The 27,725-nt window shown below is 37.0% G+C and overlaps 1 protein-coding gene across 3 annotated transcripts; it reads left to right on the top strand.

The window, feature by feature from the left end:
- On the top strand, window positions 1–26,729 carry cluha (clustered mitochondria (cluA/CLU1) homolog a). 3 transcript variants are annotated; one of them, XM_058744441.1, is made up of 26 exons: window positions 1–355; window positions 11,018–11,202; window positions 11,286–11,457; window positions 11,540–11,683; window positions 11,773–11,900; window positions 11,989–12,143; window positions 13,446–13,571; window positions 14,121–14,268; window positions 14,347–14,439; window positions 14,526–15,220; window positions 16,310–16,665; window positions 17,842–17,943; window positions 18,039–18,139; window positions 18,340–18,492; window positions 18,577–18,639; window positions 19,360–19,604; window positions 19,689–19,773; window positions 19,862–20,015; window positions 20,097–20,236; window positions 20,878–20,958; window positions 21,099–21,224; window positions 21,391–21,512; window positions 21,596–21,689; window positions 22,028–22,162; window positions 22,275–22,348; window positions 25,042–26,729. In XM_058744441.1, the coding sequence occupies exons 1-26, from the start codon at window positions 244–246 to the stop codon at window positions 25,166–25,168; spliced, it is 4,116 nt and encodes a 1,371-aa protein (XP_058600424.1). In that variant the 5' UTR covers window positions 1–243; the 3' UTR covers window positions 25,169–26,729. The 3 variants fall into 3 exon arrangements, with proteins under 3 accessions (XP_058600424.1, XP_058600423.1, XP_058600425.1); XM_058744440.1 differs by having other exon boundaries at window positions 16,310–16,752; XM_058744442.1 differs by lacking the exon at window positions 1–355 and adding an exon at window positions 1,563–1,687 and having other exon boundaries at window positions 16,310–16,752.
- Window positions 26,730–27,725: the final 996 nt, after the last annotated feature.

The raw sequence follows: 27,725 nt of genomic DNA, 5'->3' as shown, positions 1-27,725 counted from the left end.
GTGTGTGTTGGTGGGTGGGACAAATACAAAGGCAAGCAGGTCAAGAGGAGGAGAAACCACGTGTGACAGCCAGGCTGAGTACTGTCCTTCGCAAGTTAAGTTGTTTTTGTAATATCTTTGCATGTAACCAGGCAGCCATTCCGTCTGACGGAGAAGGCCATACAACAGACCGGCACCACAGCCCTCAGCAACGGACATCTGTTGCTAACTCCGAAACCAAATAAGTCTTGTGGGAAACGAATCATGGTTAGCAAGACGGGTGACATCCCAGCATCAGTGCCCAACTGCAACCCCGTTAACCGGGAAGGCGAGACAGCAACCAGCAAGACAGCCTTGAAGGATCCATGTGCCTGCGGTAAGCGAGCTTTGAACTGGCCATTTAAGTTACACTGTATCATGAAGAAATCACTCTGCTCTTACTGATCTTGATGTATTTTAACACAAGTCCATTGTAGTTTAGAGTAAATCAGTGTTGAGATCTGATGTATGATTGACTGGATAGAGGTCAAAGTGAAGTAGTAGGCAACAAAGGACATAAACAGGTAAAGTACTGCAGGGGTGTCTGCTGTAGACCCATGAACACCATTATGCTACTGAAAGGGAAGTAGGCGCTTTCAACCTTGTACAGGCCATTCATTTTTATGTCTTGTCTAATGTGCTTTAAGTACTGCTCTTGATCTGGATCTTATCAAGGTGCTTGGTTATAGATAAACTCATTCACAGGGTTTTTCTCAATAGGTTAATAATAAATGTAGTTAACAATAAAATGTCCATTCTGTGTCAATGGTGTGATTAGGCTTTCCTTTCTGATTTTTTTCATTCATTCGTTATTACTAGGTAAATATTTAACTTGTTGTAGTGGTCCTTATCAATTGTTTTTGTGAGCAAAGGTGAATGTAAGTTGATGTATGTATTATTTTGCATGAATACACACACAGAAGTGACAAAAATAGAATAGAAAATAGAAAGAAAGTGTTTATTGTAATTTCATGTGTCCCAGTTCAGCTTTTTATATAGCAATTTGCATTTACATGAAACAGTACTACAGTTAATTTTAAATATTTCGTCGGGAAAAAAATGTTAATTGCAATATGGCAATTTAATAAGACTTTCAGCAAGATATTTACTGTATGCCTGCTGCAGCAAAGTCAATAGCAAGTGCAGATCTGGGATAAAACGACCATCTGAAGTTCTTAAACTTGAACGCTAGAGATTAATCCAGCGGTGTTTTACTTCATTAAACGTTCATTATCAGCAGTGTAAAGTGTTGTTAGTAGCCTGTCCGCTAGCTGTGTGTGAGATCCTGACGCACATGTTCTGTAATAGCGCGCAGGAGCACCAATAAACTGAAGGTCACCTTCAGTGGGACGGAACTATTGAGCGAGAGAGGGAGAGCGGGGTTTTACTACGGTCCAATTTGTAGGTGACACTGTATTGAATTGTTTTTAATTGCCAAAAGAGCCCATTATATGTATAAATTTACATAATTTACTTTAAAAAAACTATCGTATTAGTAATTAATAGCTTGTTTAAACGCGCGCCTGTTTATTGGCCCCCCTCCTCTTTCATTCAGGAAAGTGTTGCGCTCCTCGACCGGGAAGCGGAAGTAGCCACACATGGAAAGTCATGGTGCATGTATGCCGATAGAAGGTTATTGCTACCAGTTAAATATAGAGGGATCTGTTTGGTAAGTGTTGGGATTACACAGTTTGGCTATCACGTAGGAGTGATCCTATAATTTGCGAATTATTTTTGAGGTATAAGCTGTCATTAGATCCGTTTTAGAGCAAATAGCCGGGTGTTGTGCACACTGTCAGTTAGCTAGCTGCAGCAATTCGTGTCACATTTAAGGAGACCTTGGAAGAGACTGACTGTCATTATGGCACCTGACAGTTGTGGAATGGGTCACTCTCTGACAAGCCTTTGACTGTGTTTGATGTGTTGGATTTGATGCTCTGGATGATGTCTGATTGTGAATGATGTGATCTCTTCATGAGCTGTGAAAGTAGATGTCTTTGTGCAGTTGACATGTATGCAATTGCGTTATTATATACGTAATAAATGCTTAATAAAGATGTTTAGGAAGCTGGTTAGGACATCTTTTGTTTGCCATGCAGTTTTAGTAATTATACTGTAATTTTTATTGCCAATCTGCAACCTTTGATCAGCATCATATTCCTAATGAGAGCAGCTATGTTGAAATCAAATGATCAGCTGAATCTGACTAGTTTTTATCCATCCTACACTGAAAAGAAATTGATGTAAAAACAAATTTTGCTAGTAAATTTACAAACAATTACAAAGAAACAGCAAGTAACACATTTGAGTTAAACCTGAAATAGTATTTTCTTATAAAATGTACTCCAGTAGTCTTTATTTTATTTACAACTCTAAATAGTTTTACAGTGTATTATTGGATGCTGACTGTAAAAAATCGTTTTACATTTTTGCACCGATTAAATTACAAGGATCGCTGCCTGCAGCTTTTGTATTACTAATGCCAAATGTTCAACACCGTGCACTGTTGTCCCAACACATCATGTCACTCCACAGGGGATCTATAGAGACTGCAGCTTCATTTATGTCTCTCATGTATGCCAACATGATCTCAGTTGTGATAAAGCTTGGCAGGTGTCCCTTGTTGTGCATGACTGAAGGTTTAACTGCCAATTTGTGCTGCTGCCTTTTGGAAGTTTGCTTTTTCAGATAGCTGTTGAAGCATTATTGTTTTCACAATGGGACTTTGCACTTGCCTTTTTATCATTGATAAAACTCACTTTGTTGTAGGGAAAACAATAAGCATGCCTAGTTAGGAGTGTAATGGTGTAATATCTCTGTCCTGAGCACTCTGAATGATTTACCTTCAGGGTTGCAAATTAATCGTCATGGTTTTATTTTTATTCTAAACTGTATTGAACTTCTGCAGCAGTGTCATATGTGATGCATGTGCTAATGTGTTGAACTCCCACTGTTCACACTATATAGATTGCGATGGGCTTAAAGGATAAAGGATGGAGTAAAGTCTTGGAACATGCTTTGCTTTAGTGTCATAGGGAGATTAGCATATTAGTATAGTCTAATGTAAACTGGTTTTGTCTGGTCCTCCAGCCTTCACATTCATTAATTGTGCCATACAACTGGACTTCACCCAGCTGAGGGAGGACTGAAGGACAAGGGGATTGACTTTAGGATTGTGCAATGCCGAAGCACAAACCTCATACACACTTTGATCTGTTTAAAAGCCAGCTGTTGTTATGATGCAATGAAATGTCTGGTTTGAAATTGTTTTAGGGCAGTGGTTCTCATCCAGGGGGCCTCAGCAAGCTTACAAAATGAACTTAAGATGACTTGAAATGATTTTAAAAGAAGCAAAAGAAGCTCTAGCCTTCCAAGCTTTTATTAGGGGGAAATATATTTAAAAATCGTTAATTTTAATCTTTATCCAGTCAATCATGCGTAACTGGAAAAGTGGGGCCTGGGACCCTGAATATTGTTTTGGACAGTGGGGTGCTTGGAGTCAAAAAGGTTGAGATCCACTGTTTTAGGGCTGTGCAAATCCAGATTTCAGTAATGTATCTTCATTTTGTTGTTCTGATCATCTAAAACTAAAATCATAAACATTTTCTTTTAAAATAAAATAGGGTAAACGTACCCATTAAGCTCACTTCCATTTTTGAGATCAGATTATAAAAAGAAAAAATTATGTATTATCCTACTTGATGTCTTAACCAAATGATGTTACTATATACCTCCTGTAATATCAAGTCAATCAGATCATTGCACACTGAGATATGAGTCTCCATGTGTTCACACTGTCTGGCGGCCATTTTGAAAGCTGTCTAAAAACTTTCACCAAAAGAGGAGCCCTTTAAATGTGTTTTTTTTTTTAGATGTTAAAGCCTTTATTTTGGGTTAGTTTCACTACTTATTGTAAAATTTAGAGATTAATGTTCAGACATTTGCATATTATATCCTGGAACTTGGACGTGGGAAATAATTACATTAGATCCAAAATATAGGTTTAGCAACACAGTGCAGATGCTACAGAACACAGTTAGCTGACTAGCTGTATATGATTGTGTGCTACGCTAACATGATACTTAACAGGCATTACTGGCTTGTACATTTACATCCATAATATTATAAATTGACAGTAGGGGTGTGCCATATCATACCGTCCACTATAATACCGGTATAAATTTTTACATGATAAAAAAGTGTCATATCGCGATATCAATGATATAACGACCCAATGCCCAATACTGGTCACTACTATTGCACTATAATGCTGCTTCTGCCACCTTATGACAATAGATTTACACTTCGAATTAGGTAGTCTGTCATCAATGGCAGTAGCTCATTGGAAAAGGATGGAAAATGCCCTTCATTGTGTTTGCACTAATAAATGCTGCTGCCTGCGTTCCATTTTTTTTGCATATCGTCATAAATATCATTATTGCAAATATTCTTGAGATATATAAAAAATGATATATATATATATAATTCTGAGGCTATATCGCCCACCCCTAATTGACAGTTTAATGCTGGTCTGTGGTTTTACAGTGCTGTAATTTTTAAAGATTTCATATTATTGTAAGGTGAGCTTAAAGGGTGCACTACTATGAAAATCACACAGCTTCAGTGTGACATCAATAAGAAAAAGTATAATTTCATAGATATTGTTAATAATAGCTGTTCATATTAAAATACGTATGAACTTAATACATGATTTATTTAGCAAAAATCCTGTCATTTTAATAAATATTACATGAAATTTATAAAAAATTGTTGCTGCTCCAATTAAGCAGAGATGTTCCGATACCCTTTTCCCCTTCCCGATACTGATTCCGATACCTAGGCTCAGGGTATCGGCCGATACCGAGTACTGATCTGATACCTGGGTGTGTATCTGGTTATACAGCTGTACAGTATGTACTACTAGACCTGTATGAATTGATACAATTATTTTATGGTGTGCTTCACCATAGGTAGATAGATAGAGATATAGATATATAGATAGATAGTCTGGCGAGTAAACAAAAAAATGTAATATATAATGTTTGGAAAATGGCACATCTATTTAAATATCTAAAAGTACACTCAACATCAGTCAGTCAAGCATTATAAATATATTATGATAATCGAGTATTATTTAATGATATAACTTTAGCAATTAGAATTAAAACTTGGTAACCATGTATGAATGCATATTAATAATTTTAACTGAACTTAGGACTGGTGGTGGTGCTTTTTTGGTCATTCAGTGTTTCTGTAAAAAATGGGGGGGAAACTATCAATAATATTGATAAGATAATAATCATACTATGAATTCTACTAAGAACAACATAAACGCACTAAGGATTAACGAGCTGCTGGATTCATGAATATTAATTACGTTGTCTGCGTTCGCTCAAACTGATTTGCTGAAATCAAACCAGGGACCATAATAGGTGAGCGCCAGCCAATGAGATTGTCGTTTGCACATTAGCTCCGCCTACTACTGGAGAACCCGGCAGTTCTTCAAAGCTCAAGAGTTCCAAAGGAACTCCGTTATTTTGACAGGAAAATACAACAAAGAATATTGTTTACATACCATTCGGAATTGACGCGCTACATGTAACACTAGAGCTTAAGGTACGTCAAATACAGGTGTGCTGCGCATCCATTCAGATGAACTGATAAATAGCACAGATCGCTTGACGGAGAGTGAAACTCTGAAGCACTCAGTCAGAGTGTTCGGAGAGTGACGATTGCTAAACTTATACATAGCCTCCAACTCACACACTGGCGAGTATAATCTGAGCATTTATTAGCCAGTGGCTAATATTATACATTATTTAGTTGCCCAGGGTGAAGATTTAGTCACATACGCGAGTGATTTACTGGCAATGTGCTACCACGTTTGTATTTATTCTTTGCTGCTCTAAATAGTGGTTGCTTGTGGCAGCACAACATCCTGTGTTTGCATTCTGAGCAGCAAAGAAGAATTAATTTCCTATTTGCAGCGTTAAGCAAAGCTAGCGGGCATAACTATAGGTCTTGTTTAAAAATGGTATCGGATCGGTACATGGGTTCAAGTACTCGCCGATACCAGAATTTTTTGTGGTATCGGTGGAATTTCCGATACTAGTATCGGAATCGGAACAACCCTACAATTAAGCTCGGTGTGCTCCCTTTAAGCTCTTCCACATTGAACGTCTATGTAAATACTTCATAAACCGACTTTAAGTATTAACTGATGGTTAAGTTAAGTTAATGGATTTTCTATGGAATCAGTCGACTCAAATCTGCAGGCTGGCTCTGATCTTTGGTAACTAGCATCAACTTCTCCAGACTGTAAATCTGTGGAAAATCAGGGCAGAAATCGTGTAGTGTATTCCAGCCATAAGAGACTATAGATAAGTTTACATCCATTTAAAAAGAGGTTTATAATGAGGCTAGTTTCTGTGTTCATCCCCAATGAATTAAATGTGTTTTTGGTATGTTTTATTTGATTTTTGAATGTTACTTAGCTGAACGTGGACTAGTCTAGATGTTGCAGTGTGCTTAGATGACATTTCATTATGACTATATAACTGATCAAATTGAATGCCTTGTTGTTGACTTTTGAATTTAATGATGTATATCTTAATTGAAATGCTTTTGTTATTTAAAATAAAATGTAAATATTTTTGTGTGAGAGATTAATATTTTATTTTAACATAACTTTTTGTATGGAAACCAATATCTTGTGCACTAAAAATGTTTCAATATAGATTTTGGTGAGTGTTTACCCTAAACGTTAACTAAAATAAAGTATCATAAATAGGGATGTTCATTTCGGTTATTTTTCCTAACCGACAACCGACGCTCGTTAACTGATTATTAACCGTTAACCGACAAGATTATTTTAAATAATAGAAAGAATAAGTGTCTGTGACCCGTTAAAAATACTAACATTTGTTTTCCGGGGATTAATTTTACATGCGCAAAAAGCAGCAAACAACCCTAACCTTTTACAATGCCGATTATCTTCATGACTAAAAGGAGTAAAAAAATAAATAAATCAAGTGATATCTCCAGCGCCGCACACAGTTTAGCATTCTACCTTGACAATGCAGCCTGTTTATTATCATTATAAAAAAAACAATCAGTCAAACATATGGGAAAAAAAAACAAAACACACTGCTCAGTTTAAATATGTAGTAAAATCTGTGCCGTTAAGCGTTATCACCGTACCGCTGTGAAGTTATGCAAAACATTTTGTTTTACGTGGATATTGGAACGCAAGTGAAGTAGGCCTAGGCTACATAAAAGGTAAATAATATTTGGACATTCAAATACAACGCGAATACTGAAACATTTGATTTTGTGTCGACCGAGAGACCCAACATTGGTTTCAGTTTCGTTTTAGCCTTAATTCGTTTTGGTTTGTCACTATAGCTTCTTAAATTTTTAATTCTTGTTCTTTTCTAAATAGCCTACTGTTAATTGAAATGATTTGTTGTGGAGTGAGGGGAACTAAAATAGCATAGCTATGTTTACAGTGTTTATTATAATATTTGTAATTCGCGTCGGCCTATTTCTGAATGAAATAATAAAATGCGACTTATAGGCGACTTATGTTTTTCTCTCTCTAAAAACGTTTTTTTTTTTTTTTTAGTACGCGTAGCTTGTTTTAACCATGCATTAAACCTTTTAAAATACCTTGATAAATTACTGAAAAAATAAATAAATAAGTGACTTTAAACCGTTTAACTGATTGTATTAATCGGTCAAAATTCTTATTGGTCGGTTAACGGTTAAACGGTTAAAATGAACATCCCTAATCATAAAACATAAATGTACTTTATTTGAGTTAGTTGTGAAGGAGAAATTTTTTGTTTTCATTTAGTAACTTTCATTTGTTTAACTAAGAAAAATGTATAAAAACTATATAGACAAAACTCAGTATTTATAAGGACTTTTGAGATCCTTAAAATGAATAGTGTAAATAACATCAAATTTTGTCACAGATTAATGTAAAAAGGATCACAATTTAATTAATAAAAATAAAGTTTTTATCCTGTTTGTTGTGTGTCAGATATGGTTTTTGGCAAAATACTTGGAGTACACCATTTGCAGAATTTCCCTACATTAAGATGGTTTAAAATTTGTGTTAACAGCGCCTATACTTAAAGCTGCAGTCCGTAACTTTTCTTGGGTTAAAAATTATCCGAAATCAATATTTGAGCAAGTACATAACCGGCCAGTGTTCAAAACTATCACCTTACTTTAGTCTGATTCACAACGGTTAACTTATTATAATGTTTTCTAATTTGAGTACGGGTAGGTTTTCACGGGAAATTCGAGCATGGCACTGTGTCATTACGTCACGTCTGTAAACATAAAGAAGTTTTCCCGGCTACTAGGATATCGCATGTGAGGATCCTGCAGGTGGCGGATCGTTTATAGCCTTTTCTCACAGCAGCTAGAATAATTAAATGTATAATTTTGATGGCGGATTGTAATCCAGAAAGGATTACGTGTTTATGAAACACAAGTGACTGAAATTAAATTATATACCAGTTTTAAATGTGCTTCTGATTACAGATAGCCTCGGATTACACAAGATTTGTATTTTAAAGACAACCAGTTCGAAGGGAGCATAGTTTGCTTTTTGGGTTAAAAGAATTTGTTAATATGAAATTTGAATGGCATGACAGTTAGATTAGACTGTACAGAAATTGAAATCTACACGCTAATACACACTATACTCATAGTCACGCAATGCTTATGTTGTTAACATTAATAATTTGAGAATAAAGTATAATAATAATAATAATAATTTGCACGGTTAGAGATGTGATACGAGCTAACCGATCGTTAGATTTAATTACCATTGGTAGCGAGATTTATTGTAATGCTTTTTTCCTCAGTTGGTCAGAACAAACATGTCAGACTTGTTACTTACTTGTTCAGATGGCAATATATGGTAAAAATTCTTATTTGAGTCATATATTCCAAGACGTAGGCTAGAATCTGTGATTCCTAAGTACAGTATCCACACCGGTGCGGTGACTGACAGACTGACACACATACTCCTCAAAACATTAGATTCATCCTCACTGGAGCTGTGCCACAGCACAACCCCACACAAGGAAGATAATTCCGCACAGAACTGCAATTCCAGATTTTCAAACAGAGATGGCGACAAAGAGGTAAAACAAATAGGCTTCCACCACCTGACCTAATGCTTGTGATTAGATTTGGATTGGTTTGGGGGCGATCTGTGTAAACATTCAATTTAGAGCAAGATAAAATTACCATATGGTGCCACTAAGTCTGAAGAGAAACAGTCAGTTTCACTTTGAACTTATGGTGGCTGCTGTAACTGACTGAAAGCAAGCACAAGCTCCACATTCCTTTTAGACAGTGACTAGAAATTACTCATTACATGCCATTTACTCTTGGGCACAAGTATATAATACATAAATCATGCTTTTTGTATATAGGGATTGGGTTTTGTGTGGTCCTCGGTGTCTGTAGTGTGAGACCAGCTGCTTGTTGCTATAGCCATGACCATTGAGGAGAGCCAAGGACATGCTGCAGTTGTCTAAAGCAAACAGTGTATTTTAGCTGAGAGAGTTACGGCTGAGACAGCTGTGGCATCTCAAAACATGCCTGCCTTGGCAGGAATTTCAGTTCTTTTGTCTTATTCAATTCAATGTGTGGCAAAACATGCAGCCTCAGCAGATCTGTGTTAGTGAATCAATCAGTAAGGCAGACGGGATCTCCTCAGACAATTGAGTCAGATGAAATTGCACTAGCATTGGTCCGGCAGCATTCAGCCGGAGAGCGTGCCGGGAATGATTGCCCCCTGAGACCCAGGACTTAAAATGTTGCCGTGGAGATCTCCATGGCAGCCCAGCATTGCGCTGTGGGAGCTGTATTGTGTACAGTGTGTGAAGTGTCACAAGCCCTCAGAAGCTGACCGCTGTGCTAGTTGGCTGACCTACTGGTAAAAATCCACTAGCCTTTAAGCAACTTCTTCAGGCTAAGCAGTACCTGCTAAACGACAAGTTAAGTGATTAGTGAGGTCTATATTGTAAGTAGAGGGCTGTAACTAATTATTATTATGAAGATTAACTAATATAACAATTATTGAAACAGTGTTATTTTTGTATTATTTATATACTGTTTTAGTATTTTAAATTAGCTCTTATTTCAGTAAGCCAATTTTTGTGTTTAGTTTTGTAAAGTTTTTCATGATTATGAAAAACTTGATTAATTGACTACAATTAATTAATCAGTGCTTTGGGATAAACAAAAGGACTAGGAAGCTATTTGCTTCCTAAAATGAACCATTTAAGATCCAAGAATTTTCTTTTTTTTAAAAAGTCTGATTCCGACTTTTTAAAAATTAAAAAGTTGGATTCTGAACTCAGTAAATTCTGTGAATGATTAACTGACCAAGTGAGTCTTATTTAAATCACTAATCACAAGTCAGTTCGAAAATGATTTATGAATCTTTATTCATTTGGGGGAAAAAACAAAACAGTTTTAACAGTCTTTAGTATGCGAATTGGACATCAAGGCTGTGTTCATTGTTGCCTGCAAAAATTCCACCTCGCTAGTCAATATATGTCAAAACTTTATACGCTTTCATAAAGTTTATTTAAAGTTATAATTCACCCAAAAATGAATGTTTTGTCGTCATTTACTCACCCTCATCTCATTCCAAACCTGTATGAGTTTCTTTCTTATGTTGAGATGGTATTTTGAATGCTGGTAATCAAATAGTTGATGGTCCCCATTGACTTCCATAGTATTTCTTTCCCTACTACGGAAGTCAGTGGGGACCAACAACATTTTGGTTCTTTAAAATATCTTCTATTGCGTTCAACATAAGAAAGAAATTCATACAGGTTTGGAAAGACATGAGGGTGAGTAAATGATGACAATTTTCATTTTTGAGTGAAATATTACTTTAAATTATACTCACAATATTATTATTATTATTTTTTTTTTTTTTTATTTTTTTTTTTTCTATCCACAGGGCACCGTGGTGACACCGCAGTGATGAATGGGGACGCTGGTCATGATCAGGCCGAGGAGGCCGACTCCAAGCAGGATGGCAGTGCTGATGCAGAGGATGCGAATGAGCAGGAAGTGATTGTAATTCAAGACACTGGCTTCACTGTGAAGATCCAAGCACCAGGAACTGAACCCTTTGACCTTCAGGTGAGTCCGGTTCTTGCACTGACTGCCCATTACACAAACATTTGTAACCAAATATTGTAACAAAATCTGTCGTTCCTTCTCAGGTATCACCACAAGAGATGGTGCAAGAAATCCACCAAGTTCTGATGGACCGCGAGGACACCTGCCACCGCACCTGCTTCTCCTTGCAGCTCGACGGCAACGTACTTGACAACTTTGCTGAGCTCAAGTCCATTGAAGGCCTGCAGGAAGGCTCCCTTCTCAAAGTGGTCGAAGGTACAATTCAACACCTTCAATCTCAAGTATACATCTCATTTGAAGGTACTGAGCTTTTAACAGTTTTGTTTCCTTCCCGTAGAGCCCTACACAGTGCGTGAAGCTCGCATACACGTCCGTCACATCAGAGACCTGCTGAAGAGCCTGGATCCATCAGACGCTTATAATGGAGTGGACTGCAACTCCCTCTCGTTCCTCAGTGTCTTCACAGATGGAGACCTTGGAGGTCTGTGACAGGAAGATTGAGATGTCTTAAATGGTTTCTAGTAGGTTGACGGCTAGCATTCAATGACCTGTTTGTACTTACCTTCGCAGATACTGGGAAACGCAAAAAGAAGGGTAATGAACTTGAGCAGATTGATTGCACGCCGCCTGAACACATTCTGCCAGGCAGCAAAGAGCGTCCTTTAGTTCCCCTTCAGCCACAGAACAAAGACTGGAAGGTAGGAGATGTCAGATTTTGCCATGACTCTTTCATGATGTCTTGCTTTTGTTTTGAGATGTTCGTTTACTTTTGGCCTCTGTCTGCAGCCTATGCAGTGCCTGAAGGTCTTGACCATGAGTGGCTGGAACCCTCCGCCTGGCAACAGGAAGATGCATGGAGACCTCATGTATTTGTACATCGTGACTGTTGAGGACAGACACGTCAGCATCACTGCCTCCACCCGCGGATTCTACCTCAATCAGTAAGTGAATGTGCTGCTCTCTAGAGAACTTGATTCTGATTGGTCAGGCTTGCATTCCGTGATCAGTTATTGAGTGCACCATTTCTGGAAATAAAAATCCCTTTCATTGTCTCCATAAGGGAATTGATTTTTTTTTTTTCAAAGCTGTAAAGACAGGCATAATGGGAGCTACAAGGTTGTTAATGGATGGTATATGCTTTTGTTGAAGCCTTTAGTCAGCATTATTTCAGTATTGAGTATAATGGTAGAATTCCTCATGAAAAAACTGAAGCAAAATGTGCTAAAAATTTAAAACGTATTGTTTGTATACAGCGGCATTTTTAAATCAATAGTTTTATATGTATCCACTGTTTTTTGATCATAAATTAATCGCAGACACACAGTCTTGTACTTTTTGTATGATTTTCAAACACTTTCCTGTTTCAAATCAAAGTTTGTAATGTTGCTTCGCCTTGTTGGTTTGATTTGGTTCATGGTGTATAGCTCTTTAACTGATACTTTAAAAAAAAAAAAAAAAAATATATATATATATATATATGAAACACTTTACCATAGGGACAGTTCTCACTATTAACTAGTTGCTTATTAGCATGCCTATTATTAACATATTGGCTGTTTATTAGTAGTTATAAAGCACATATCCTGCATGACCACATCCCTAATTCTACCCAAAAACTGAACATAACTACCTTAGTAACCATTAATAAGCAGCAAATTAGGAGTTTGGGGCAAAAGTTGTAGTTAATTGCTTGTTAATAGTGAGAATTGGACCTTTAAATAAAGTGTGAAAGTGTAAATCTTTTTTGGAAAAATGATTGGAAAATAATTTCTGAAACCAAGGTCACTAAAAAGTGGACAGAGGACTATTGCTCTCTCTGTTGCTTACTACAATACTTAATTCTGATTGATTAGCATGGCATTTCATTGTCAGCCTTGAAAGATGTATTACTCTTATCTGTATGACCAAAAATTACGGAGTATTTTAAGAGCAAGTGAGCGCCTCCCTCTGTCCTGCAGTGAACGCTACTGTTCAGCTTCCACGCTCCGCACAGACACTTGAACAGCGTACATTTCTCTAGGTTAACATTAGTTGGAGCGGCCATGTAAAGTTGCTAATACTTGCATATTACAGATGATTAAGCCATATTTGCGATGGATGAAGGATAGGCGAGCATTTGAATGTCCTGTCCGATGTACTGTATTACCATAAACTAGCTGTTGACGATCTGTCCGTCATGGACTGCGTGACTTTTTTTTTTTTTTTTTCTGTAATTAGTCATAACATGAAAATAATCATTGCAGGTCCACTACTTACGTCTTCAATCCCAAGCCAGCCAACCCCAGCTTCCTCAGCCACTCTCTAGTGGAACTGCTGAGCCAGATTAGCGCCGCCTTCAAGAAGAACTTCACCGCTCTGCAAAAGAAGAGGTAATACACTATTATTATTATTATTATTATTAATACAAATTTAGTTCACCTCCCACTTAGAATGGGAGGTGATTGGACTGATAGAGAACTCCTTTGAAGCAACTGACTCTAGCCTGCTTAAGGAAACGTGACCCATTTTATCTCAGGAGTGAGATAAAAGGATGTCTGGGAGCAGCAATATGCAAACTTACTTTTTTGTAAGTTGGCCTTCAAGGAAATCTGAAAGCTGCAGGCTTTCAACATTTTTAATAACAGAAACTGGGAGTATTTATATTTTACATTTATTTTGTATGTTCCTCAAAAAAAAGGAAAAAAAACGCTGATAAATGTGTTCAGTTTTTGTCTTAATTTTGTGTTTTTAGCTTTTTTTTTTTTTTTTTTAAGAGTTAGATTAATTTAAAATATTAATAATAATTTAATAATTTAAATACTTATTTAAATCAGTACTCCCTAGTTGAAAATAACTGGTCTAAATTTTTACAGACTTTTTCTCGTCTTCATTCTGTTAGTGTATCATTTTATTGATAATGATTGTGGATTTTGCATCAGGGTTCAAAGACATCCGTTTGAGAGAATTGCCACTCCCTTCCAAGTGTACAGCTGGACTGCACCACAGATTGATCATGCCATGGACTGTGTGAGAGCAGAGGATGCCTACACCTCCCGTCTGGGTTACGAGGAGCATATACCTGGCCAAGTATGTCCTAAAATCATCCTTTCTTCAGTTGTTTTTTTTCAAAGAGCACTATTAAAGTTTCTTTGTTCTCTGTGATAGACTAGAGACTGGAACGAGGAGCTCCAGACAACCAGAGAACTTTCTCGTAAGAACCTTCCTGAGCGCTTGCTGAGAGAACGAGCCATATTCAAGGTGAACACACCAACACTAGCTTCAGAACAAGTATGGTTTCATTTGATCAACGATGTGAAGCTCACAAACTCATTTCTGTTTCTTAGGTTCATAGCGACTTTGCCGCTGCTGCAACGCGCGGCGCAATGGCGGTGATCGATGGCAATGTAATGGCGATCAACCCTGGAGAGGAAACGCGCATGCAGATGTTCATCTGGAACAACATCTTCTTCAGCTTGGGTTTTGACGTACGTGACCACTACAGGGAGCTGGGCGGCGACGCTGCTGCCCATACCGCCCCCACCAACGACCTGAACGGGGTGAGGGCGTACAGTGCTGTGGACGTGGAGGGACTCTACACACTGGGCACGGTGGTGGTGGACTACAGAGGTTACCGTGTAACCGCACAGTCCATCATTCCTGGCATCTTGGAACGCGAACAGGAGCAGAGTGTCATCTATGGCTCTATTGACTTTGGCAAGACTGTAGTGTCCCACCCCAAGTATCTAGAGCTTCTGGAGAAGACCAGCCGCCCGCTGAAGGTGCAGCACCATGCTGTGCTCAACGAGAAAGACACCTCTGTAGAGCTGTGCTCCTCTGTGGAGTGTAAGGGTATCATTGGCAACGATGGCCGCCATTACATCTTGGACCTTTTGCGCACCTTCCCACCTGACCTCAACTTCCTGCCGGTGGAGGGTGAACAGCTCGCCCCCGAGAGCCAGAAGCTGGGTTTCCCCCGCCAGCATCGCCATCGCCTGGCTTGCTTGCGCCAAGAGCTCATTGAGGCCTTTGTAGAGCACAGGTTTGTTCCTGCTATTTCATAAACATGTTTTTTTAAATCTGATTAATGTTACTTTCCCATTTGTTGTCAAATAAAGGTATGATTTATATACCAGCAGTGGATTTCAGGTTCTAAAAAGACATCATAAAAATAGCTTATATGACTGAAGCTGTATATTCAAAGTCATATGATAGCTTTGTAAAAGAAACAAACCAGCATTTTAAGATGTTATCATAGCTTTCAATCACAAATAGGTTCTTGTTTGAATCATAAGCATTCCTGTGAATATGTAGGAGGGCAATGTGTTTACAAAACCGGTCAACGTCTGGGTTTTTGCACTCCAAAAGGTTGTTGATTAAGATATGTATATGTTTATATATTTTTTATAATACTAATAAAAATAATAGTGACAACAATTATAATTATTCATTTTATTGTCACAATTATTGTTAATATTATTTTTAATTTTTTATAAGTAACTGTTACAAAAATAAAAATATGTAAATTACATATTAAAAATAATATTTGTATATTTTACTTTTATACAGATTATTTCTACTACTACTACCGGTTATTGTTTATGCTATTAGTATTACTTTTAATCATTGTTAATATTGATTGTAATTTTAACTGTTACAAAAATAAAAAAATTTAGAATAAATATTTACATTTTATTTTTGCTTCTATACTGATAAGTAGTAGTAGTAGTAGTAGTAATAATAATGGCCTCAATAATAAAACTAGACAACAAAGTTTGTCAAGACAAACTTTAGGTTGTTAATGTTTTTATTAATTTTATTATTGGTAACGATTACAAAAATGGATTTAAAATGTATGTAAATAAAATTAACATAATAGTTATTATAACATCATTAATATTATTGTAATCATTATTATTTTTATTATTTGTACAAAAATAAAAATAACATTTTATATGCAAATAATAAACAATTAAATATATTTTAGTTTCGTTTTGTAATAGTTGCTACTAATAAAAAATAATAATTATTATTAGTAGCAGTAACTCTTACTTCTCTTTATTTAAATTAATCTTCTCTTTAATTGCTAGTTTGTCGACTGATCTAAACATGTCATCCTCTTGTGCCTCAGATATCTCCTCTTCATGAAGATGGCAGCACTCCAGCTAATGCAGCAGAAAGCAAACAAAGACAAGACTGCAGCCCTGCATGACACAAGCACTGCGGATGCAGAGTCTGAAAGCAAACCTCAGGCTCTTGAAGCATCTGAGAAGATTCCCGATGGCACACCAACCTCCCCAACTTCCTCTGAATCCACTCTGACCCCTGATGACGCAGAGGCAACGACTGTGTCTGAAAACTCTGCTTCTGAAAACCAGGAAGCCCCAGCAGATCTGAAATCCGAGGTTCCTACAGCAAACACCAATGGTACTCATGAGCCTTCAGCTGCAGAGAGGCAGAATGGAGGGTGTGATAGTCCCTTGGAGGGTAAGGAAGCTGATGAAAATATTCCTGGACTTGCCCAAGCTAAAGAGCTGGCTGAGTCCTTAGCAGCAGAAGATGGATCCGGTATTGGTACGTCCTGTGAGCGACCGAAAAGAGCCTGAGAGGGAACAAGAGCAAGAGCTGGCAGAGACATGCACACATACTTTTTTCCCCCCACTTTTTCTCATCTGATTTCTGTCATCAGCTCATTAGACGTCCTGCTGTTGTCTTTTTTCATTTGCTATCTGTGTTCTTTCAGTGCATCTCTCCTCTGTGCTGTTTGCTCCTGTTCTCTCTGAGGCTCATTGAAGGAGACGTGGATCTCCTAGATTGGCTTTGTAATAATCTGGCTCCACTGTATGGGGACTTCAGTTTTTTTACCCACACATTTTCCACCCAACAACACTCTCCCTTCTAACTTATCTTTGTGGTATGCTTAGAAAATCAGAATTTTTCTATTAAAAAACACATTAATTTATTGTGTGTAGGATTAACTTGTGGTGATGGTCATCCTGTAATCCTGTTGTAAATGCTAATAATTAAACCCAGGGGTTTTCAAACTTTTTCATGTGAAGGACTTTATAAAATGATTTAATTTTGTCATCTTCATAATTTAAAACTTCTAAATCTAAAACTTTCTCTCAGTATAAATGGAGTACAAATGTATTTTATATATCATATTGTGTAGAGTTTTTAAATGATGTTATTTATCAGTAACAATTACAAACATTAAAACTAAAATATAAATAAATTAAACTTTATTTTTTAAATTTTACTAGCAGCCAATAATAATTATCATTGCTGTTGTTAAGTAATAAGTATTTTTTATTATTAATAAGTATTACAAATTTTTTAATTAAGTTTAAATGTTTATATATTAATATTTTATTATATCTAAATATATTTTATATTTATATAAATGTATTATATCGTATTAATATTTACATTTTTAGTTGGTGACACATGTATACATTTTTGTTGAAAAAAATAATAAAAAATTCTCTCAAATGTTCCCTTTTTGAAAACCCCTGATTTAACCAGAATCCAGAATTTTTGTTTTTGTTTTGAGTTTGTGTTATTTTTTTTATTATTATATATTCTGCTTTTCATGGTGGTGGTTATTTAGTAGTTGCTTGTGAGCTGGAATGCATTTTAACATTTTGTGGAACATTTTCACAGACCCCAAAAGTCGAGAGGTGGTCCTCAACGCCTGTAAAGCCGTGGGCTCCATCAGCAACACCTCTTTCGACATTCGCTTCAACCCAGATATCTTCTCTCCAGGTATGGCATATATTAAGTTTTGTACGTGGATTGTGATTTGTCTTTTTGACAATATAGGCAGTGTTGGTCACATGACTTCCATCCATCTCTTACAGGCGTACGCTTCCCTGATGACAGCACTGAAGACATCCAGAAACAGAAGCAGCTTCTCAAAGATGCTGCAGCCTTCCTAGTGTCCTGCCAGATCCCCTCTTTTGTGAGTCACTAAACAACACCTACCTTCTCAGATAGGTTTATTAACCATGAGAAAATATAATAATCAATGAGAAACTCTTGTAAAGTCATAATAATGCACTGCTTTAAGTGGCTTATTGCTTTATGAAATGGCAGCTAGATCGAAATGATAAAAGAACCCAATTTTCAATGAATAGTCAAATTCATGAATAATGTTCACAGGTAAAAGACTGTTTAGATCACAGCTCTTTGCCTATGGATGGAGCAACAATGACAGAAGCCCTTCATCAGCGTGGCATTAATATGCGTTATCTTGGCACTGTGCTGGAGTTTGTGGACAGCATGCCTGCAAAAGCACAACTTGAACACATCTACGTAAGAAAAGGCTCATTTTATATTTTATATTACAAAGACCGTTATAAAGATTATGGACTTAATTTGTTTTGTTTGTACATGCAGAGAATAGGAATCGGTGAACTGATCACCAGATGTGCAAAGCATATCTTCAAAACGTATCTTCAGGTAAGGTATAATATACATTGACAGGAATACAATGTAACACATTACTGATCAAATGTTTAGAGTCAGTAAGATTTTGCCATTGTTGTTTCTTATGGTCACCTAGACTGCATTTATTTAATCAAAAATACAGTAAAAACTATTATGCACAATTACTGCACTTATTACAATTGAAGATAATTAAAAAATGTATTTAATTTAAAATATTTTTACTGTTATATAAAACGGTTATTATTATTATTTAAAGCTGCATTTTCAGCAGCAATTACTCCAGTCTTCAGTGTCACATGATGATTTTAATATGCTGATTTGCTGCTCAAGAAGCATTTCTTATTATTATCAATGTTGAAAACAGTTGCGTAACACATTGTGAAAACGGTGAAACAATCAGGGTCCTTTAATGAATAGCATTCATTTGAAATTTGTTATTTTATTTTAAATATTATTAATGCATTTACTGTCACTTTTGATCAACTTACTGCATCCTTGCTGAATAAAACAAATTCTTCCTTACTGACCCCAAACTTAGTGTGCCTTACTATGAAAATGAATGATTACCATATGTTTACCATGGTATTATTTATTTACATGGTCCTTTTGCCATTATACATTTCCAAAAAGAAAACATTGGCAATGCCTTTGTATTTTTACCTTTTAGTAGCTGTTGATTGTTTTAGTTAGAGGTGTTTACCTTTTGTGAATGCTTGTGTTTGTGATTTGCAGGGTGTGGAGCTCTCTGCTTTATCCGCCGCGGTGAGCCACTTCCTGAACTGCCTCTTGAGCTCTTTCCCAGACGCTGTGGCTCATCTCCCTGCGGATGAACTGGTGTCCCGCAGAAAGAGTCGTAAGAGACGTAACCGGGTCCCTGGTGGAGGGGACAACACAGCATGGGCCAGTTTAACACCAAGTGAGCTGTGGAAGAACATCACCTCTGAGGCACAAAGCTACTATCACTTCAATCTGCAATGGTGAGAACTAGTTCTATACAAACACCCTGATTTTTTTTTTTAGCCTAGTATATATTAATGGTGTTGCGCTCATATGTTTCACAGTGAAAGTGTGGACCAAGCAGTGGAGAAGTACGGCTTGCAGAAGATCACCCTGCTGAGGGAGATATCAATCAAGACTGGCATTCAGGTAGTGCTCTTATCGATCTCGCTCCTTGTCACTGAGGTGCTCTGTCAGGCCTGTAGCGACAAGGCTTTCTTTTGTGCTTCGCCTGCAGATCTTGATAAAGGAGTACAACTTTGACAGCCGCCATAAGCCGGCCTTCACCGAGGAAGACATCCTGAACATCTTCCCCGTTGTGAAGCACGTCAACCCCAAAGCCTCTGATGCCTTCCATTTCTTCCAAAGCGGACAGGCCAAGGTTCAGCAAGGTACATTAAAACACACCCTCATCAGTGAAATTTCACATATGATGGTTTTGTAATGCTGATTGATGCGTCCTCTGTTTGTAGGCTTCCTAAAGGAGGGCTGTGAGCTCATCAACGAGGCCTTGAACCTTTTCAACAATGTGTATGGAGCCATGCATGTGGAGATCTGTGCCTGTCTGCGCCTTCTGTCTCGACTCAACTACATCATGGGTGATCATCCTGAGGTACATCCTGAAATCAGTCAAATGTTTGGATATGAGTGACTAAATTTGTTTCTAATTACTTTAAAAACCTTTTTGCAGACAAATGTATACTATTGTTCAGAAGGATTTTTTAAAAAGAAACTGATACATTTTATATTCAGCACGGACACAACACGGCACAGAAATGGGTCAAAAGTGACAGTAAAGACTTTTATAATGTTAAAAGATTTCTGTTTCAAGTGAATGCTGTTTCTTGAACTTTCTATTTATCAAAAAATCTAGAAGAAAAAAAATGTATTTTGGTTTCCACGAGAATCTTAAGCAAAGCAACTGTTTTCTACATTGATAATAATAAGTAAGTAGCAAATCAGCATATTAGAATGATTTTTACACTGAAGACTGGAGTAATGATGCTGAAAATTCCATCACTGGAATAAATTACATTTTAAAATATATTTCACACTATTACTTTACTGTATTTTTTTAGAGTTTCTAAAACATCTTTTTAAAAACATTAGAATCACAAACTCTTAAATAAAACTACATTTAAAAAAAGTAAAAATAGCCAGCAAGTACCAAGCAAACATGCAACTGCTCCCCAAATGTATAATTTCCATACTTTTTCATTTATTTCATCAAGATATTTCCCCCCTCTTTTCAAGGCTCTGAGCAATCAGCAGAAGGCTGTCCTGATGAGTGAGAGAGTGCTGGGTATTGAACACCCCAACACTATTCAAGAATATGTAAGTATTTACATCATTTTCTGCACATTTTTATAAGTGCTGCCTGCTCAGAAAATATACAATTATTCTACTACAAATGAAAATAAATGAACCTCAAACAAGTCTCTGTGATCTGTAAATGTTTTGTTTGTTCTCCACAGATGCATTTAGCTCTGTACTGCTTCGCCAATGGCCAGCTGTCCACAGCCCTGAAGCTGCTGTACCGTGCTCGCTACCTCATGCTCATGGTGTGTGGGGAGGACCATCCTGAAATGGCACTGCTCGATGTAAGCCTTTGGTCCAGAACCTATACTCATCCTTAGTTTTGCAAAAAATTAAACAGAGTGTACTGATATAACCCCCAAAAGGCTGATGAGAGGAAATTGAATTCCTTAGGTTGAGGCTTGTGGCGCAAAGCCCACCTCTCACTGTTATTCTTTCTCTCTGATGTAGAGCAATATTGGTCTGGTGCTTCATGGTGTGATGGAGTATGACCTGTCTCTGCGTTTCCTTGAGAACGCCCTGGCCATCAATTCCAAATACCATGGGCCACGATCCCTGAAAGTAGCTCTCAGGTACATACGCCTGACTACACACTAGTTCAAATCATTGTGTCAGATGCAGTCAAAATATGTTCATCATCTCTGTTCTTGTGCAGTCATCACCTGGTGGCCAGAGTTTATGAGAGCAAGGCTGAGTTCCGCTCTGCACTGCAGCATGAGAAGGAGGGTTACACCATATACAAGAACCAGGTACAGCCAACCATATATGTACGGTATATCGGACCTGCTAAAATGTTTAATGATGAATTAAGTTAGTTACATTAAGTCACACACGATTTCTGATTGTGTATACTCCCACTGAAATGACTGTATTTTGCCTGTGAAATATTACAAATACAAAGGCTATATATATATATATATATATATATATATATATATATATATATATATATATATATATATATATATATATATATATATATTATATAAAAATACAAGCCTGATTTAATAATGAGGTTGTAATACACTAATGTGTAGAATAGTATTATAATCAGTGTTGATGCAAACACGATGTACTTGTGTTTAAGGTTGGTGAAACTCATGAGAAGACGAAGGAGAGCTCAGATTACCTGAAGTACCTCACGCAGCAAGCTGTGGCTCTACAGAGAACCATGAATGAGATTTACAAGAACGGATCTAATGCTAGCATAATGCCCCTCAAGGTCAGTCACACCTCCGCTGTGCTGGGCCTCATACCTCTACATTTTTGTTACATGATGTTGCCTGGATGTTTTGTTGATGTCTTATTTAGTTTCTCTCTGTTTGTCTCTGTAGTTTACGGCACCAAGCATGGCCAGTGTTCTGGAACAGCTTAATATTATCAATGGCATCATATTTATTCCCCTCAGGTGAGCAAAGGTTTACACCATTTACTTTAGTGAAAGTTATATTTTTTTATCTTTTGGTTAAGTATGTCAATTTAATATTTTGTCATGTAAATTTTTTAATAGAATATTTGATTTTACAAGGATTGGCATGACTTTAACCAACCATTTTGTTTTCAAACTATTTTAAATTTTTATTATTAATTAGTAGAACCAGTAACCAAAACATGTGAGTTAATGTTAAATAAGTATGAAATCCTGGGCTTGCTAAATAAATATGATTAGTATAGATAATGAAGAATTAGCTATTGTTTAAAAAAAAAAAATTATATTATACAGTATTTTTATATATATATGTATATATAAAAATACTGTATAATATAATTTTTTTTATATAATGTGTGTGTGTGTGTATATATATATATATATATATATGTATGCAAAGATATAGCATATTGCTTGAATAGGTTACGCTGCTTATAATGGGTCTTACAAACTCTTGCAATTAAAGACAAAATAATGTTTATATACAAATACAAGCCTGATTTATTATTAATATATGTGGCTAATACTTTATATTATACGTTGGTAATACTTCATTATAAGTTTATAAATAATGTAATATATATTGCTGTCTAATGATTAATCGCATCCAAAATAAAAGTTTTTGTTTACATAATGTGTGTGTACTGTATATATTTATATATATATATATATATACATACACACACACACACACACACACATGCAGTATATATTTGGAAATATTTACATGTATTTTCATCTAAATGTTTACATTCATATAATTTGTATTATATATAAATATAGTTAATATATAAACGTAACATTTTTCTTAAATATATACATGCACGTGTGAGATTTGTATATACATAAATATGCACAGTAAAGACTCGTATTATGTAAACAAACTTTTTGGATGCGATTAATCGTTTGATAGCACTAATAATATAATATTATGTAATGAAATATATAATTCTATTCTATATTCTATTCATTCTATTCTACTCTACATACACATATTCCAACTTTAATAAATATCTTGCAGTGGTATTTTAGTCATTTTCATCAACAGTATATTTTAATTCAAAATATTAATATATAAAATCTTTTTTTTTTTGTCAAAAACTGCTGAAGAACAAATTTAGACTATTATATATAGACAATTATTTTATAATTGTCTTATTTATTTTTATTTATTTATATACACACACACACACACACACACACATGGCCAAGACCAAAGAGCTGTCAGAGGATGTCAGGCACAAGATTGTAGACCTACACAAGGCTGGAATGGGCTACAAGACCATCGCCAAGCAGCTTGGTGAGAAGGTGACAGCAGTTGGTGCGATTATTCGCGAATGGAAGAAACACAAAATAACTGTCAATCTCCCTCGGACTGGGGCTCCATGCAAGATCTCACCTCGTGGAGTTCCAATGGTCATGAGAACGGTGAGGAATCAACCCAGAACTACACGGGAGGATCATCTCAAGGCAGCTGGGACCATAGTCACCAAGAAAACAGTTGGAAACACTACGCCGTGAAGGACTGAAATCCTGCAGCGCCCGCAAGGTCCCCCTGCTCAAGAAAGCACATGTACAGCCCATCTGAAGTTTGCCAATGATTCAGAGGAGAACTGGGTGAAAGTGTTGTGGCCAGATGAGACCAAAATCCAGCTCTTTGGCATCAACTCAACTCGCCGTGTTTGGAGGAGGACCCCAAGAACACCATCCCCACCGTCAAACATGGAGGTGGAAACATTATGCTTTGGGGGTGTTTTTCTGCTAAGGGGACAGGACAACTGCACCGCATCAAAGGGACGATGGACAGGCCATGTACCATCAGGGCTAGGGCACTGAAGCCAGCGAGGGCATTGAAAATGGGTCGTGGATGGGTATTCCAGCATGACAATGACCCAAAACACACGGCCAAGGCAACAAAGGAGTGGCTCAAGAAGAAGCACATTAAGGTCCTGGAGTGACCGCCAGTCTCCAGACCTTAATCCCATAGAAAATCTGTGGAGGGAGCTGAAGGTTTGAGTTGCCAAACGTCAGCCTTGAAACCTTAATGGCTTTGAGAGGATCTGTAAAGAGCAGTGAGACAAAATCCCTCCTGAGATGTGTGCAAACCTGGTGGCCAACTACAAGAAACATCTGACCTCTGTGCTTGCCAACAAGGGGTTTGCCACCAAGTACTGAGTCATGTTTTGTGAAGGGGTCAAATACTTATTTGATTCATTAAAATGCAAATCAATTTATAACTTTTTTGTTGTCATTCTGTCTCTCACTGTTCAAATAAACCATTAAAATTATAGACTGATCATTTCTTTGTCAGTGGGCAAACGTTCAAAATCAGTAGGGGATCAAAAAAATTTTCCCCCCACTGTACATATACGTACAGTACACACACACACACACACGTCTCTCCATAGGTGTAATGCTTTTTCTACTGCACAGACCGTATATTCTGTTGCCCTACACCAACCCTACACCTAAACCTACCCCTTACAGGAAACTTTCTGCATTTTTAGATTTTCAAAAAACCTCATTCTGTGTGATATATTAGCTTGTTTACCCGTGGGGACCTCAATTCAACACACACACACACACACACACACACATATATAGGACAATTATAATATATTTCAGCTGTAATTTGTTAAAAACTAAATTCATGTCATTGATTCTTCACACAGCCAAAAGGACCTGGAGAATCTGAAGGCTGAGGTGCAGAGACGGCAGCTAATGCAGGATTCTGGGAAAATTGAGGAACAGCAGGGTGGTCAGTTAGAGCTGGATGACAAGCTGCCTGTGGATGATTAACAACCCCAACCGTACAGCCCCTCTCCATATGAGGAGGACTCGATGCAGCAGCCATCTGTTAGAACCTGTGGACCTGAGAACTGAGCTGTCTAATCTAACCAATTCACTTTGAGCATAATGGGGAGGGGAGAACCAGGAACAGGCAACAAAAAAAGTGTACAGAGTGTAGTTTGTAGCTGTAAAGAGAACGGAAGCAGATGTTTTACACGTGCAATTTGACAACACGACCCCTCGAGGTCTACCGGAGGAAGCAGAGAGAATGTAGTTCTTCCTCAGTGAGTTTGCGCAGATGAGGCTGGAGGTGACCAAGGATGACCATGACATTTTATACCAGAGCCTTATCCATCCATCATCCCCATCTCTCTTTCCTTCTCATCTGAGCCCAGGATAACCACAATCCGTCCCAAAGCAACCCACAAGTGTAGAGTGATCCTAAAAACACACCTCCCTATCTGAAACTCAGGTGATTTCTACACTGCGCGCCAGAAGAGAGACGTTCACCGTTCAATTCAACAGAGATAGACGTACAAGAATCATGGGCTTAAGAATGTAAACTCTAAAGGTCTAGTCTCAGGACCGAATGCTAGTATTGTGTCCCATACGTTATTTCTACGCTCGCCGTGGCTGCTGCCTTTAGACAAAACCAGATTGATGCAACTTTACAGATGCAAGTTCTCAACCAATCATTTTAGATCGGTGGCGTCTGTAAAACAAGGAATCTTTTTGTAAAAGTACATGAGAAGCCATTAGATCTTTCATGTAAACATTCATTTAAGCCATGTCTGTTTTATAGAAATACATTGGGAAGCTGTATAAAGCTTTGTCATTGGGTTAGACAGGTACTTGATTCATTTTGATTGAAATACTGATTTGAAATGTCCAGCTTGAATTAGACTGTTGTGCTGAAACTCTCTTTTTCACTTTAAAAGTGTGTATGTCTCTTTATGGTTGTCCATGCTAGCGCAGAAACGGATTCGGAGGATTCCTCCAAAGCTGCTGCAACAGAACAATATCGTGATGGTATTTTTATACGTGCATCATTGATAACGGATGGACTCATGCAACCTGTTAAGATGAAGATGTGCTACTAATATTGTGGTTTTCAAGATCCGATCAGTATATTCTCCAGAGTTATTTAGCACAAGGTTCAGGAACTTGCGAGACTCGTGTTTGGTTCCTCCCTAGCAGTATTTATTGCACTTTCCAGTGCCGGGTTTTTGTGTGGTCTCATATAGGACTGCCAAAAGAGGAATAATATGGGCTGCTTCGATGTGTAACATACCAAAAAAAAGATCAAGGACGATGTGTTTGCTTGTGTACATGCTTTGTGTGTGTCCTGCAAATGTCAAAATTGTTGCTGTGCTCAAACTGTGTATGAAGCAATATGCTGGAACTAAGTGCACCTTGGATTATGCACATGGATGCAAGAAAACTGCTAGCCTGGTTGTATTTCCCTATGAAACAAAAAGTAAAATTGTTTAAAAATGGTCCGTCTCTGAAAATTGGTGGGGAAAAGCGATGTAACTGATATTTATGAACAAGAATATATAATTATGTGTGAGATTTGTGCCTATTTAAGCTTCTATAAGTCAAAAGGTTGGGCAACCGTATTTCTTTGATATCTGCTTAATCATTTCTTGATGGATTTTGCAATCAGAAAGCTTGGATGTTGGACTGAAATCCTTGAATATCTACTTCAGTACCTTTAGGTGCCACATGGGTGTGCTGTAGTCAATATATTATTAACATTCATCGATAATGGACGTAAACTCAATTTTTGAGGTATTGCATTAGAAAATATGAACTAGATTTGAATCAAAACATTGAAACTGGAGTTCAATAGGATCTTAATTATTTCAAAATTAAGTATTTACCAACAAGATGCCATAGTAACTTATTAGGAATATGCCTAATGTGCTGGTGCTGGTGCTGGTGGTAGCTTAGTGGTTAAAGCTCATCACAAGTTCATGGTGGAGTAAGCTTGACCTTTGAACTGAAGGGTTAATGAGAAAATCCTGCCTCTAGTTTGTCCTTGAGCCAGGCACTTAACCAAAGGTTTCTCCTGGGCTTAAAAATAACAAGTAACCAATCTACAGTTAAATATGATCTCAATTGAATATATTCAAGCTTCCATAGTTGCACATCTCATAGTGAACAAACCAGTGGATTCAAACATGTTTTAAATTTAACCGCAAAGATCATTTTCATAATTAATAATGGTCACCAAATCTGTGGTGTGTTCATGTTATGTAGCAAAGCAACATGTCAATACAAGATTTCAATAACTACTTGCATGACAAACCAATTTGATGTAATCTAGATGTGTAGTAATTTTTAGAAAGGTTTGGGCTTTATTGACAAAGACGCAGACACAAAATAGCAGGTATTTTTGTTCATTTGTCTTTTTGAATTACAATCTTTAATTTTAAGTGTCTTGAATGTCTTCCTGGGTATAATATTCTTCAAATTACACTTTAATCACAAATGTTTCTGTTTCTGTGTGAAAGCGTGCATATAAAACAAAGAAAACTTTTTGAATTGTCAGAAGAAAACGATT

This window comes from Onychostoma macrolepis, chromosome 15 (genome assembly GCF_012432095.1).
Source record: "Onychostoma macrolepis isolate SWU-2019 chromosome 15, ASM1243209v1, whole genome shotgun sequence".
Lineage (NCBI taxonomy): Eukaryota > Metazoa > Chordata > Actinopteri > Cypriniformes > Cyprinidae > Onychostoma > Onychostoma macrolepis.
Note: the sequence above shows the minus strand (reverse complement) of the source record. Positions and strands in the feature narration are given on the sequence as shown.